Here is a 17072-nt window from a genome sequence, read left to right on the forward strand (position 1 = left end):
AAGTAGCCGCCATTTTATGACCAGTGGGCAGTGACACAACTAAAGAAAGTTGAAAGGTTAAAAAGCTTTCATTTTCGGGCCAACTAACAGATGGCACTACAGTCTTCTGAAAACGTCACTATAAGGCGTCTGTCCCACCCCTGGGTACGACAACGGCACCTATTTCTGCTGTGAAGCAATAATGTGTAAACATTGTGTTTCCATCTGAAGGGCGCCGTAGCTAGTGAAATTACTGGGCACATGAGACTTAACACCTTATGTCTCAAGGTGACGAGCGCAAGTACCGCTCAGAATTTTTCAAGAATCCTGAGCCGCACTGTATTGTAATGGGCAGGGCGTATCAATTACCATCAGCTGAACGTCCTGCTCGTCTCGTCCCTTACTGCCATAAAAAAGAAAATGAAAGTTTAATGAAACCAATATTTTATTTATATTTTGTCGTACATTAATAACCTATGACATGTAAGGTTATGAAATAAAATCCAAGATGTATTATAAACATTTTATTGCAGATTCTCACAACTCTTAACATTGCAACAAAAACACAACACGATTATTGTCACCGTTACTTCCCATCAAATAGAAACTTCAATCAACTTTTTAATAAACAACAATCACTCTAACGACAACAATTATATTACTAGATTTATAAATAATTCTTTTACCGACTCGTCAGGTGGAAATACTTCGAAACAAGCCGTTACACTAATTTAAAACACATACAATATATTGTACATAAGCCAGACGTCGATATGAATTATGAATATCCAACATTCACTTTCAAATGTAAGAAGGGTTTAGTAATAAAAAAAATTGAAATGGACGAAATAAAAATAGAAATGAAATACGTATACGTATACTTTTTATATTATATAAATATTTAAACTCTTCATTAATGAATAGAACAGTAAAAGAGAACCTTTTATTTGGACTCCATTAGACCATTATTTCGGTATGCTCGACGATGCAACGGTAATGTCGCTATAACATAAAGGTCGCACCCCACTCATACCACACAGCTACGTGTCTATCGCATGGTTCTACTTCGAATTGCGATGATCGCCTGCAGCCCACATCTTTTCGAATCAAACTCACTCGGTAGCAGTACCGATCAAATATTTTCTTTATTAATTATGTTACATTAATTCTTAAAGAACACAATCTTTACAAATAAACTTAACCACGTTTAAAATAAATAAACAAAGATACCTTTATTTTATTGTTCATTTATAACCCGCGGAAACGTTAATATAAAAAAAATTGGTTGCCTGTAAAGTCGGTTCGTGGACGATAATTTTACGTCATAAGAAAACAACTTTTATACGATCGTTTATAAGAGTCATAATAATTTTTTAATCAAAATTGTACCATAACCTATTATTACTTCACTCGCTGACCAATGCTATTCCTTTTAATAATCAACGAAAAAGATCCCTCACAAGCCGAACGTTTAGATCAAGGAACTTATTTGATCTATGGTTTAGGCTGATCGCGCCTCTCTATCGCTTGTGCCGCGCTCTCGCTTGCACGCTCGGCTCAGGGGGAACAGTTTTTCGTACAGACGGCGTTCATCGATTTATATGACGTTATTATAAATCATAGGTATGTACAGAAGACTCACGCGCTACGAAAGACACGTTTGTCCCCAGTGCTGACCAAAATGACGATTTCGCGAGTAACCTTCCAACATTAATTTGATAAGCTAAAGAGATAAATAACCCTCCCCTAGCCTAAAACTCTTTTAATAGTCAACAATTAATTTAACAAATATTTCTTCTTCTGTAGCTGGAATCAGCTCTAGTGCGGGACAGCCCTATTATTGTCATCATTTATTTGTTTATTCAATATTTACGAAGTTCTGTTGAAGACTAAAACTAAAAATTATAAACAATTTAATAGTGAACCATAATTTATTAACTTGCCAAATAAACTGACATTTTGTTTTCGAATCGAATATTTTTACATTTTTCATATTTTTACTTTAGTTAGAAAAAAATGTTTTTTTGTACGCATTTTATTGCTAGCAACTTATTGTAAAACAGCTTCAATCAAAACATATTATTTTAGCTAACACTTATTTTTAAATATAATTATTGCACAATTTATCAGATCAGACCTATTGCATAAAGTCGTCCTCACAACCAATAATGTTGAGCGGTAAAGACCTTTACAAAATAAATTAAAACTATAAAACATGTTAAAATATATAAAAAACAAAATCATTTAAAAATAAAAATCTAATAAATAGCTGCATAAAACTTTCATGATAAGAAATGCATCGTAAAATATTGTATAAAATATGGATGGCGTAATACAATAGTAACAACAAGTAAAATATAAAATAAAGGCAAAAGGGCTTCAGTTATCACACATTTCTTGTGCGGTTGTTTCATGTTGTTCACATATTTAATTAAATCCAAATTAGTTGTACTGTACTCTTTTCTGCTGAATAAAAACTTTGTGATAAACCATTTAAATAATTATCAAAATGCATTATCTTCATTTGGAATGTTCGGATTAAAGCTCAAATTAATTCCATCATTTTATTCGGTCTAATTGCATGTTTAATTGACGGCTGTGTTTTATTATAGACCCTATATTCGCTAAGTATCGCACTAGCAACTTATAACCCCTTGTTGAACACAACATAATCTTCTTTCGGATAATTTTTCTTCATAAATTCCTGCAAATAAAAACAATAAGTTTATATAAAACACTTAATAGTGTAGTGTAGGAGTACAAGGAGTGCGGGAGAGGACTTCTCTAATGCAGACACAGCAAGAGAGAAAAGGAAAGCGAATCTATTGCTTCTGAAACCTATTTTGATTGATAGTATTTAAACACGATTCATATATTATTGGATGCAACACCTTACAAACTAATTTATTTGTATATTACAGCCATTGTAAAATACAGTATTGATTGAAAAGAGTGGCCGTTGAATTACAAAAAATACAAAATCATTTATTTTGCACTTTTCATGTACAAATTAACATTTTATACTGACCCCCACACTAGGCGTTGCCTGTCTCGTGCGGGAAATAGTAGAATTAACAGAAAATAAAGATATACAAGCGGCTAGTGACAACAAGCTGATTACTAAAATTTAAATAATTAATAACTGTACAAGTATTAATTGTGTGTATATGTAGGTGAAAGTGTGTGTATTGTGTATATGTGTATTTTTTAGGATTGTACTTTAAGAAAAATTTCAGTTTCCATATAGGATAGTTGTATTAATTATTTTGATAGAAGTTCTTTAGCCTTGAAGATGCAGTGTTCTTTAAATTTACACAGCTGGACCAAATTATTATTAACCTGGGAGTACAAAAATGTTGGAAAGCGACATGCAAATGCAGTTTTGATAGTAGTTATGTTACTGTTAATTACTTGTATGTACTTCTCACGAGCTCTATTTTTTTCGAACATAATATGGTAGATTCAGTAATTTAAAAAATTATATTTATAGTGCCGATTCAAAAGCGCTTACTTTAAGCCTTAAAATAAAATAAATATTGTACGATATTACTGAAACTATAACTATATATTCTCCAACTCCATCCTGAACACTGTATCACGACAAGAAGATACGACTCTATCTATCTAACCTATAGAATATTATTATTAGCGTTCTTATTATTGGAAATATAAATTGGTGACGTTTTGAGAAAAGTAAAGGTCCGAAGCACACGCAACCAGCGAGCATGTATGAAAAGAGTAATGAATGTAGAGGAAGCGCATTCTAGACGTAAGTGGCATTCTATTGTCTGCCTGCCCGGACGGGAACAAGGAGTGAGTATGTGTGTGTGTGTGTGTGTGTGTGTGTGTGTGTGTGTGTGTGTGTATGTGTGTGTATGATATGTGTGTGTGTATAATTTAACCTGTAAGGCTTTGTAATAGACACTACATGAATTGTATATAGTTTATAGTATTAATTTGCAAAATAGAAATGCTGTAAATAATGCTTAAATAATTAAATATAGAAATTACTTAATGTCACAAAAATGTAAAACCTTTCCAACGAAGACAATCAAGGGCTCCATTTATTAATGTCACTGCAGCTGTATAAATAATGACGTCGCAGTACATAATACCGCGCCCAAATGTGAGGCCTTAAAAGTGTTCGCGTCGGTTGATTTTAACAATTTTATAGGGAAGAGTTACTTTGGTGGAGTTAAACAATGTTTAAGTTATACTTCTTTAGGTGGGTTATGAAAAAATGATGAGAGTGAAATTTAAGATGCGCGGGCATCACTGTAATACAAAAGTAACAGGGTGAAGTTGGTTACCTAAATTTCCTGACGTTTGCGTCATTCGTTATTTTTTTTGGTTTTTTTTCGTCCATTATTAGGACAGGCAAAGGTTTCAAGCCCATACCAACGTCAACCAACCATGTCAACGTTGTCATCGTTGCAAGATTTTGACAAAATTGTTCATTCTACAAACGTAGAATAGCACGAGGGATTCAAATTCAAATATTTTTATTCAAAATAGGATTTAAAATCACTTATTGAACGTCAAAAACGACCACCCATTCAAAAGAGACTGCCTCAGACCTGAGAAGAATGGGCGCAAGAAACTCAGCGGACTTTTTTTTTAATATAAAATATGGATTACAATGTGATATTGTACAATAAACATTTATAATTAAAGAGTCTCAGGGTGTTCGGTTTATTCCCAGTCCGTGGTGTCATTAAGAAAATCGTTTATATATTCTATAATAACCTTTCCCACACAAACGTTTTTTAACAATTCTTTTAAATTTCGTAACACATTTGTTTTGTACATTTTCTGGGATCATATTGTAGAAGCATATACATCTCCCAACAAAAGACTTACTAACTCGACCCAACCGAGTAGTAGGCATAACAAGTTTATGTTTGTTCCTCGTGTTAACATTATGAATGTCACAGTTTCTAGAAAATTCCTCAATGTGCTTATGAACGTACAGAACATTATCAAAAATGTATTGAGAAGCAGCAGTAAAAATGTTTATTTCTTTAAATTTTTCTCTTAATGATTCTTTTATTAGGTTTTTTTTTTAATTAAATTTTTCTTTGATTAGGTTATGAATCGCGCGAATAGCCCTCTTCTGCAGCACAAAGATGGTATTAAAATCGGCCGCACTGCCCCATAATAATATAAAAAAAATTAAGATTTTTTGTTGTTATGCCAAAGAAGTATAACTTCTTGCGTGCATACATAAGTACTTCTACCATAAGATGCAGCGTGTTTCGGAGACGGTTTTAGTACATGTTTAAGATGCGTCGCAATCATCTATATTCTTGTGATTTGGTTATGGCAATTTATAGCGCCGACGGTTAACTCTAGATAGAGAAATACCATACACAAGATTATTAAGCCATAACTGATTGCAATTTTAATAATCATATGTTTTACTACGCACGCACTAATACATGTTTGTTGGTGATAACCTACTTATCCGAAACCAATATTTTTGCCATAGAAATACCTATATAGTACCTTTGGTCCCGGTTCCAGGCTGTTCACAGGGTAGCTGGCCCGCTGGTCGAAGATGGCACAACACAGCGGAGTCGCGAAGGTGACGCACAGACCCACTAGGAACAGCTGGAACGGTATCACGGCCTTGGGTCGGTGGCAGAACAGGCCTCTCTGAGTCGCTATGTTGGTCAATATAGGCGTGATCGCTGAAATAGTTTATATACACATTACACAGGATGTAAATTATTCCACAACTTTTACAGATATAAGAAAACTTTAAAAACTGATTCGAAATTTTGATATTAAATAAGTAGAAAGGTTTTTGTTCGGTCATTGCAAGGTTTTGTGGGTAGATTTAAATTCATTCTTCTGACTACCCTCAGCTTTTTTGCAATGAAATGCAACGCACCGGTTGGCCGGGCGCGTCCATAGTAGTCATAATAAAAGGCATTTATTTTCTCAAAATTTATTTCTTTAGAATTCTTTTTAATGTAATTTCTAATATACTAGATACTACTACCGCTTCGCAAACTAACGGCGGCTAACAAATGGTGCTCTGACAGAGAAGAAGCGGCGTAAGAAACACTCCCAGCATTTTTTTTGCGCTTTTTTTTTTAATCATTTATACAATATTGTATTGTCATTGCTATTGCAATAAAATAATCACAATCTAGTCCCAGGCTGGCCGATCTCTTAGATATTCAGCTGTGGAGTAGTAGACTTACGACGGAGCCATTTTTTAATAAAACATTAAAATTATTTATAGATAATACCTGAACAGTGGCTGGGACTTAAAAAGTATAAGTGTAAGTAAAAGTATGTTTGTAAAAATACTTGAAATAGACACTCACTCATTCCCGGCAACGCCATGATAACCCTGGAGATGCACACCAGAGCGATGCCATAGCGAGCTGCGGCTTGAGATTCTCCCACGCGCTTGCCGTCGGGCGGCGCGAACACTGGAGTTCCGTTGATCAGCTCACTGAAACAACAACAGACTTTTAAAACGAGCATAAAAGATGGTTCCCCAGTGGGAGGCTTCTTAGTACATGATGTCGGAATTCTATATGAAGCAGTTATGTGTAAGCATTATTGTGTTTCGGTATAAAGGGCGCCGTAGCTAGTGAAATTACTGGGCCAATGAAACTTAACATCTTATGTCTCAAGGTGACGAGGGCAATTGTAGTGCCACTCAGAATTTTTGGCTACTTCAAGAATCCTGAGCGACACTGCATTGTAATGAGCAGGGCATACTGTCGTGCTCGTCTCTTCCCTTATTGGTATAAAAAATTAAAGTGATCCCAATTTGATCATAACTAAAAGTTTTTAGAGGGTGAGTTTGTGAAACGCGGGGAAATAGTACGGGAATAGCCAGAACGCACTGTCTGCCTACTGGGGAAAAATATTAATACCATCCATGTGCTGCTGAGGAGAACCTAGGTCCTAAAGAATCATTGAGATAGAAACTTACAGAAATTAACATCTTGCCTGTTGCTTCTCATACATAAGTGAATTTGCTAGAAACTGTCATAACCATAATGTTAACACCAGGAACAGACATAAATTTATGGTGCTACTTTTACGTTTGTGGGACGAGGTATATGCTTTTACAACGAGATCGCAGAAAATGTTCAAAACAAATGTATAACGAAATTTAAAATAATTGTTAAAAAATGTTTTTGTGGTGTAGGTTTTTCTATAACATAAATGACTTTCTTAATGATACCATAGATTAGGAATGGAGCGACCATACTCAGGCTATTATTCTTTCGCCCGTTCTTCTCAGGTCTGAGGCATACTTTTTCACGAATGGATTGTAGTTTTTGACTTTCAATAAGTGGAGGATAGAGGATTCTTTTGGCGGGCTGTATCGTATATACAATTACAACAAGTACTTAATAAAAACCAAAATGTGAATTAATGGCCGCCACGGAAATAACATAACAAATATTTTAACCACAGTAGTATTACTACTAAAATTCTTGTAGAATCCTACAAAACCCTTCAATTTATCCATCTCGCAATTTTTATTAAGGGTGTCGCTACAATGGCGACATTAAATAAACACACGGGTAGAACTATTACCAGTGGTAGGCTCCTTTGTACAGAAAGCCGGCTAGATTATGGGTACCACAACGGCGCCTGTTTCTGCCGTGGAGCAGTAATGTGTAAACATTACTGTGTTTCGGTCTGAAGGGTGCCGTAGCTACTGAAATTACCGGGCAAATGAGACTTAACATCTTAATGTGTCTCAAGGTGACGTGTGCAATTGTAGTGCCGCTCAGAATTTTCGGGTTTTTCAAGAATCCTGAGCGGTACTGCATTGTAATGGATAGGGCGTATCAATTACCATTAGCTGAACGTCCTGCTTATCTCGTCCCTTATTTTCATTAAAAAAATACCTAATACCATTTCGTAACAACCTGTAAGAAATCTAGCGGCTACGCCTAGCAAGCACTGACCTTCGTGCTGTTTTATGCGACCACGTAAGGGTTATCTAAAATTTTGTTTGCTATGTATATACATATATGTTATTTGTTTGTTTGAAAATTTCAATTATTTATTTTAAATTTTAGAATTATTTTTTTACAATAAGGTTTATTTATATATTAAGGTAAAATTTCCCAAGGTTTTAGTGGATTTTTAAATCTTTATACTCGCATTATTATATCTTTTATACTAGCATTGCAGAATGAAATTATTGACCAATTTTATTATTATTCCTTTTCATGTTTGACTGTCACACTATTTTATGAACCGTCCAAAAATTAAATAACTGCTTTGAGTGTTTTGTGTGACACTGTACAATTAAACAATTGATAAATTTTCTTATTATTACTTTTATTTCCATTTTTTGCTATGGCTGTTTTTACCCACCGCCGAAAAATAAAAATAATGCCCGTTATTTCCTTCAACATATGATAATAACTGATGTTTGAATAACTATACGAATGATTGCTCACTGGGCAATGGAGAGGGCTATGATCGGAGTTTCCTTCAGAGATCGAAACAGGCACAAGAAGATCCGTGGGAGAACCAAACTCACCGATAAAAAAAAGAAAGTTGCGAAAGTGACGTGGCAATGGGGAGGGCACACACCTTGAATGGCGACCACGTAATGGAAGACGTAGTGTTGTTTGACTACTAACATTTTTATAAATTATCTACTCACCAACTAATTATACGATTACCTCTTCAGAAAATAGTAGGCAATACTTAACACCGAAGTAGAAAATTTTACAATTTTTTTTATTGCTTGCCAATCTATTAAAACTGTGTATCTTTAGTACCCTCCCCGCCACCGTGGGACGGTCGCGCACGAAGTTGTTGTATCCGGATATTTAAGTCATCTACCATAACATAGTTATGGCTAAGTAATTGTCGTAGTCGAATATGATGATCAATGGGACTCCTTAACGACTTACAGTAAGGGTGTGATCTGTGGCAGAATTTGTTACAGTCTGTAATCAAATTGTGAAGCGCTTACGTTCATTGCTGCTTTGAAAAATGAAGTATATCTACACATATTTAGACAAATTGGTAGTTAGTGTACTTCAAATTCACTAAAAAAATATTTTAACAAAAAATCAAATTCTGAAAAAAAAAATTAAGCCACTTCAAAAACACTTTTTCAAAACAATAGATATAATATACACTAAAAAGTATAAAATAATTGCGTATTTTATACAATCTAATTAATTAATCTAATTCTAGTTACGATTATTGTAATTTTTGGAGTCGGTGTCATCCAGGATAGGTTTGTAACTACATACAGGTGAGATGTGCTTGAGTTGTGAGGCGAGAGGCGAGAGCGAGTCGCGGCGGAGGGACACCGATTCCAAAAATGACAATAATTAGTCAACGTAACTAGAATTAGATTAATTAATTAGATTGTATAAAATACGCAATTATTTCTATACTTTTTAGTGCATATTATATCTATTGCTTTGAAATAGTGTTTTTGAAGTCGGTTGTTTTTTTGTTAATTTTTTTTTTCATATCAAAAAGGTCACCAATAGACAATCGCGTTCTACAGAGGGCTATTGTTAGCGCTGGTATAAACGAAAAAAAAGTAGTAAAACTCCTTACAGACTCCGCATCATTGGGATGTTGATAAAGTTGGCGCCGCAGACCGCAGCGAACGGCACAAGGCGCGCGTAGATTGGATTCATGCCCTGCAATAGATTAAGTTCAGTTACATTTAGGGTTGCCAGATACAGGCTTTTCGTTTCCGGGACAATTCAAGGGTTACGAATGCGGTCGGAAAGAAAAATGCGCAAATAAATGATTTATTTTTAACTGACTTCAAAAACGAGGTTCCCAATTCGATCAGTATTTTTTTTAATGTATGTACAACGACTACTCGGAGATTTATGATACGATTTACGTAATTTTCTTTTAGTTCGATGCGGAATAGATGCCATTTGGTCCCTAAAAAAAGTCTGGTAAATTTTTTATATATTTTGGCACCGACTTAAACCTATCAATAAATATATATAATAGTATTTTATTAATATTAAATTTTTATTAAGTTTTTTTAAACGTAGTTTTTTTTTGTAATTAGCTGCACTTGTAATATTTTACAAACATATCTGTATGGGAAAAACCTACATGACTCATACAATGCAGCGTATTTTTAAAATATTAAAACAAAAATTGAGCACTGCACCTCACGTTTACTCATCATTCAAATAAGAATTTTAATCATTACATAAATCTTTGGTAAAAAATCAACATAAATATTTGTAGAAAATTAATTGAAGAAGTGAAGAAAATAAAAGAAGTTACTTTGCGAAATCCATAATTATCAAAATGATTTGAGTTTTCTTTAGTGTTTATTCCGCCAATATTTGTCTTTAAAGAATTCGACACGTGTTTCGTGTAGAGGACACGAGGCATCCTGAGGACTCAAAAGACTTCAGTCTCGTGCCGACAAATATTGGCGGAATTAGCACTAAAGAAAACTCAAATCATATTGATAAATGTTTGTAATAAACATCTGGTATGAATACAACTTTAGTTCTTATCAAGACATATTTAATTAGAAACTTAAATTAAAAATTGAGATTGCTTGCTTGTTCATTCGGTCGCTCAGAAAATTAAACTTTGGTAGAAAATCATGATCACAATTATTCTCTGATTGATCGATCGATATAATTGATCTATCTATATATATAAAAATGAATTGCTGTTCGTTAGTCTCGCTAAAACTCGAGAACGGCTGCACCGTTTTGGCTAATTTTGGTCTTGAATTATTCGTGGAAGTCCAGAGAAGGTTTAAAAGGTATAATATATAGGAAAATGCTGCAAAATTACATAAAAACAACAAATTTGTTTTTCCTTTGATGTGTCCATACATAATTTCTATGAGAGAATTTATTGACGCACGGTTTGACAGTTCTGCTGTGAAACAATTTCCTTACGACAGCAGGGTGCATATTTTACGAAGTATTTTTGATGTTATGATATATTATTGACAAATTCATATAAAAACATTATTTTATTTATTATATACAGAACAACGTCTGTGGGGTCAGCTAGTAATAAAATAAATAGTAGTTAAAAAAACTTATAAAGTTTATAGAATTTTTAATTTGGTTTATTAATAAGATTTTTGGTAAACTTGCACTTAATTTTCATTGTTGAATTAAAAATTCTCGTTGGTATTCGAAATTTCCTAATAATTAGATAAATCCGTTAAAGATAATGGTTGAAATTTTAAATAAACATCAATTCCTGCTATATAAAAGGGTTTTACCAGTGGGAGGCTCCATAGCACAGGATGCCGGCTAGATTATGGGTACCACAACGGCGCCTATTTCTGCCGTGAAACAGTTACGTATCTGTAAACATTACTGTGTTTCGGTCTGAAGGGCGCCGTATCTAGTGAAATTACTGGGCAAATGAGATTTAACATCTTATGTCTCAAGGTGACGAGCGCAATTGTAGTGCCGCTCAGAATTTTTGGGTTTTTCAAGAATCCTGAGCGGCACTGCATTGTAATGGGTAGGGCATATCAATTACCATCAGCTCAACGTCCTCCTCGTATCGTCCCTTATTATCATAAAAAAAAATATAGACGATAGATGAAAATGATATAGATTAACAAAAATATTATTTTCCATATTGAAAAATGGAATATTTTTATCAAATTAATGTATTTTCATCGGTCGTCGATAAATCTACGAAAGTTGGACGAAATCTGGCCGTTTAAAGTGGGTCAAAATCACGCCCAAATGTGTCGGTTACAAACATACATACATACAGGTGAAGCTAATAAAAAGCGTGTACAATATAGTGTTAGGTACCTACTCCGAAATCCGTGACTAAACAGTGTAATTCCTGAACTCGGGACAAGACACGTCATTTCGGGACAATCCCGAAATACCCGGCCATCTGGCAACCCTAGTTACATTACAACAAATCAAAAGATAAATTCCAATATTTTTTTCCAAACAGTGATGCTAATAACTGAGAAGGTTTAGTTGGTAGTGCTCATTCTGGCTCCGACTGAGCAAACACAACATCAAGGCTTAGTTTTTCCTACCTTTATCGCATAAAAACAACAGTTATTAATATGTTTAGTTATGAGTGACATATCGGTTACTACCTATAATATCTTAATGTATTCTTCGCGTGAGAGGACCCTGGTCCTCCGCACTCGTCCTCCGAGCATCCTCGAGAGAAAACCGCTTATTTATAAGCTCACGGAGATGACTTCAAGTACCTTTTTTATGACAATAAGGGACGAGACGTTCAGCTGATGATAATTGATACGCCCTGCCAATTATAATGCAGTGCTGCACAGGATTCTTGAAAAACCGAAAAATTCTCTGAACGGCACTACAATAATTGCGCTCATCACCTTGGGACATAAGATGTTATGGCTTATTTCCCAGTAATTTCACTAGCTACGGCGCCCTTCAGATCGAAACACAATAATGCTTACACATTATTGCTTCACGACAGTAGTAGGAGCCGTTGTGGTACCCAAAATCTAGCCGGCAAAGAAGCCTCCCACTGGTGAATGCCCTCAGTCGCCTCTTACACGACACCCTTAATCCTGGGACTTCCCTATTCTTTTTATGCCCCAGGGAAGTACAAGGCAAAACTGTCTAAGTGATAATGCGATACTGCTCAGAATTTAAGATCAACGAAAATGATTGGCAGGGCGCATCACATATTACCAGATGTCCGCCTTACTTATCTCGTCACATTTTGTCATAAAATAAATATGAATATTACGTAAATTGGTTTTACCGCACTATAAATAGGCGCACGCCCTCTGGTGATAATGACATTATTTACAGTACATTATTCACACTTAACACGTCTGATCACGTGGAAATGTAACAACTAATTCACAACAAACAAGTCCATCTCGCCTTGTATTATTATATAATTAACATTATCATGACACGCAAATAAGGGACGCCATACATGTACCGACACGATTTTCCTTGAAACAGCACTGTGGAGGAACGCCACATCCAGATGGTATTCATGATATCTTACTTTTTGGCGAGTCGTGTGAAGGTGGAATTCGGCGGCAGGAAGGTGGTTTTATATTAGCCATTTTTGAAAATCAAACTTTGAAACAAACTATATCTATATATCCACAGTATTTTAAAATCAAAATCCAGAATTAATGCGCACTAAAGACTGGATAAAGCACTTTCAATTCCTCTACTGTAACAGCCCGCAAAAGAGGAGGTGATCACTTGCCTTAGGTGATCTAAAAGTTCGCTTTTCCTTCTATTCTTAACAATTCAACATCAACGATGTTCTATCTAACGATTGAGTTTAATAATAAAATAAAAATAGTAAGCCATTTTATTCCGAACTAAAAAACATTTAACATTTGAATAACCAATAATCTTAAGCTGCAAAGTATAAACTATAAAATGTCTCTCAGTTCGGCGTGCCGATTGGCAAAGATTTTCACTCTTTTCTGTTTTGGGCAACTCTTCTCCAGTTAGGTCCTGCTGTCAATTTTATTTCATCTTCCCAACTTGTGTGCTCTGTCTTCCTTGTTTTATTTTGCCATCTCTTGAGTGCCATTCTGTAAGACTTTTGCTCCATTTCCCCACTTTTTCTCGCATCATGTCCTGTCCATCTCTAACGATCGAGTTTAGTCTAATTTCGACCAATTGGGATGTAACTACTGAAACCGTATGCAAAGAGCGGGAGGCGCGTGAAATTCAACGTCGACGAATAAGATGTATCTAGAGAAGCATAGAAAGCCATCAAGATATACTCTCTCCAAATTATATTATAAATTAATCTATACATCCAAGAAAAAGGATGCTATCAATTTTATTTTTCTCATTTCGATCTGATCAACTTTATTGATATATTGCGTATTTACCTAAAATGTTTAAAAAGTTAAATTTTTTATTTGATTTACGTGAGTATCCCTCTATTTAATAAAAATAGGTTTATCTTTTAAACTATGGAACGCGTTGGATTTGCCGCAGTCTACGGTCTTCAAGGTCACCGCTCTCATCAGGATCATTACACGAATCGGAGGTTAATAACAATAAAAAACTTAATTTAATTATTTCGTAAAAAATAACTTAAATAAATGGCAAGAAAATTGAAAAGAGCGCAAAACCGCTTCTCTCTCAGGGTGCCATTTGCTTACGAAGCGGTAGTAGTATCTAGGTAAAATTCTAAATGAATCGATTTTGAGAAAATAAATGCGTTTATGCCAAATCGGAGGTTAATAACAATAAAAAACTTACTTTAATTATTTTATAGAAAACAACTAAAATAAATGTCAGTAGTTTAATTTGATTTTAAGATTCAGTCATCCTTTAAAAGTAATCTTATCCATACACAAGCCGTAAGTTGAAAGCTTAATTTATAATATGAAAAATAAAACACCAAAAAATTTTCAAATTAAGTTTTACCTATTAAAAATAGCGTTGGAAATATTGCAGTAGAAGGCTTAATGTTGAAAACGTTCGAAAAAGCATATTATTATTTTTTCTACTTTTGAATTACAGTAACAAGATTTTGTTTCGTATAGACAGGGCTTTATGATATGTCAAGTAAATATGACGTCACGCTCCGGCCCACATCCCACAGATAACAACAAATCACGACGAATATATAATTGATATTATGATATCTGCTAGTGTCATTTCGCTATTTGTACCTTAACAATCTGACATTGAAAACTATTTGTTTTCTACATTTCCAATCTAATCGTCATTTTGTGTAAAATTATAAATCTAACGTATACGGAAGGAGAACGATAAGTCAATGAGTACAAGTTGCGACAAATGTCTGAAAATTTTACGTCTAGAGTATGTAGGTAATATCGTTCTAATTTTACAATGAGAAATAAAATTCCGAATGACCGACATAGATTTAGAAAAAAAAATAAAGTTTATAAGAGGGGAATTGAGAGAAGTTATTTGGGGCTAAGAATTAAAAGGGAAACTTAGAAACATTACATTGAAAATATGTTTAATGAATTGGAAACAGCAGGAAAAGTGCAGCGAAAAATTGTAACTAAGTGATAGGTACAAACGAAATTTACTAAAGGAGGCTTTTGGGTTTTACCGCTAACGGAGATCCTTATATCGACTATAAAGTGTTAAGTGAATAATATATGCTATACATAATTTATAAGGGAATAACTAAATATATAAATATAAGGAAATAAAGACATATATAAATACAATATTATTTTTTCAACATGGCAACACTCTTGGATAGTGATAGCTTCGTCACTCTTTAGTCTTTGCATAAAGTGATGCATAGTGATCAATCATTATGACGTAGAATTTCCTGTTGCTACTACCTACTTAATGAATTGGCGTGCCTTATCTTACTATGATAAAAGGAATTGTTGAAACAAATAGGGTGTTTTTTCAACAAAACTGTTTCTAATTCGAAAGGAATGTTATAATAGAACGATAATAACAGGTAAGGCGATATAATAATATAATCTTTGAAAGTAATGCTTTGTAGGTAGGTACCTATAATCTTAATCAACAAGATAATAAATATAAGCCATTATAACCAAGCAAAATTGAATTGTTCTGATGCGATCATGGATCTAACAAATTTACAACAGTAGCTGGCCTGGTCGATCTGTACGATGTTAAATCGCAGACCGCATCGATGCTGGCAACGATGAAACGTTTCTTAGAGAATCACAATGCTGATGATGATGCGGAAGTCAGAAGGTACGAATCGGAACTCTTTTAATAAAACAACAGATAAAACTATGAAGTTAACTATTTAAATACTAGACGTTAGTAGAAGGGTTAAGTCTAATTAGAATTGTCATTCTGTCTAATATATAATTCATCATCTAAGATTTACGTTTTATTACTAGGTTTACCAGTTCGTAATTTATTAGTTAAAAAAAATTAAAAGCCAAAAGCCTTCTATAAATTTCCGAGCTATAGATACTCTAAAGGTCAAATATGTGTATGTACACTTGTTTGACGTTAACGATAAGTTATAAAGATATAAAGCCATTCTTTTTATTGCCAATTCCCTACTTATAGACTCTAAAGACTTAATATGTCTGGATTAGCAAAATCGTTTTTCTATACCTAAATAATCACCTAGTTTGATTATTTAGGAAGTGGTTAAAATAAAAGACACAACACAGTACAAGCGTAGATTAGAAAACAAAGCTTGTACTTTTTCCAAATTTAATAATAGCTTAAAAGTTATATGACGCATTAATAACGATTTTTCGCTTTAAAATTCGAAAAATTCGAGAGTATATTGTACTCAAGCGATTGACATCAAAATAAATATATTATTATAAGATTCAGTGCGGAAAAGTAGTGCTGGAAATTTCAATATATATACTGAAATTTCCAACAGACTGCATGGCTTCATCTATCCTGTTCGCACATTTCGGGACCGCCGAGATAGCACTACGATTATTGAATACCTACCAACGTAAAAAAATGTGTGTAACATAATCCTTACTTTCTCGCTGGTGATCTATAAGTACACATACATTGCGTAAGGCTTGTTAAACATACAACGTGTCAGTCAAGATCACTTTATCAATGTGTACACAACTTATATTACTGACACACCTCTGTGACGTCGCTGCCTTTCCTCTGATTTTCGGCAATTGTTATCAAAGTTATCATTGTATTTGATTATTTAAATATCATTTAAGGTTGAAAGGAAATTTAAGACAAAATGTTTTGATGTGAGATATTTTCCATGTTCAAATCGTTGGTAAATATTTTTTCTTTTTTATTTGGACACATACATGGTTAATAATACAGTTTACATGGTTTTGACCTTCATTTATATAGTTCCAATGAACCATCCTGGACATATTCAGGTTAGTCATTTATATAAATAAAAAACAACAAGGGTCCTAAAATAGAACCTTGTGGGACCCCATGCGGACTGCCAATCCCCGATGACTTTTTTCCGTTCATATCAACGTGATGGCCCCTTTTACACAAACAAGATTCCATAAGGTTGAGTGCCAGACCACTACGGTGTAGTTACACACCCGAAAACACCACAACCGAAGCTTCATGAGCTGTCGCACCCAATCAAAAGCCTTGGACAAGTCGCAGAATACACCTAAAGCATTCTGCGAATTCTCCCAG

At 34.2% G+C, this 17072-nt stretch overlaps 1 protein-coding gene across 2 annotated transcripts in view; it reads right to left on the reverse strand.

The window, feature by feature from the left end:
- Positions 1-488: 488 nt before the first annotated feature.
- LOC126976828 (sideroflexin-1-3) overlaps positions 489-17072 on the reverse strand; it is a 32657-nt gene continuing 16073 nt past the window's right edge. For both annotated transcript variants that reach the window (XM_050825453.1, XM_050825452.1), the window contains exons 6-9: positions 9553-9638; positions 6315-6445; positions 5485-5669; positions 489-2683 (exon numbers count right to left, since the gene is read on the reverse strand). In XM_050825453.1, coding sequence (XP_050681410.1) covers positions 2624-2683; positions 5485-5669; positions 6315-6445; positions 9553-9638 — 462 coding nt within the window. In that variant the 3' untranslated portion in view covers positions 489-2623. The remainder of the gene's footprint in view (positions 2684-5484; positions 5670-6314; positions 6446-9552; positions 9639-17072) is intronic.

This window comes from Leptidea sinapis, chromosome 42 (genome assembly GCF_905404315.1).
Source record: "Leptidea sinapis chromosome 42, ilLepSina1.1, whole genome shotgun sequence".
NCBI lineage: Eukaryota > Metazoa > Arthropoda > Insecta > Lepidoptera > Pieridae > Leptidea > Leptidea sinapis.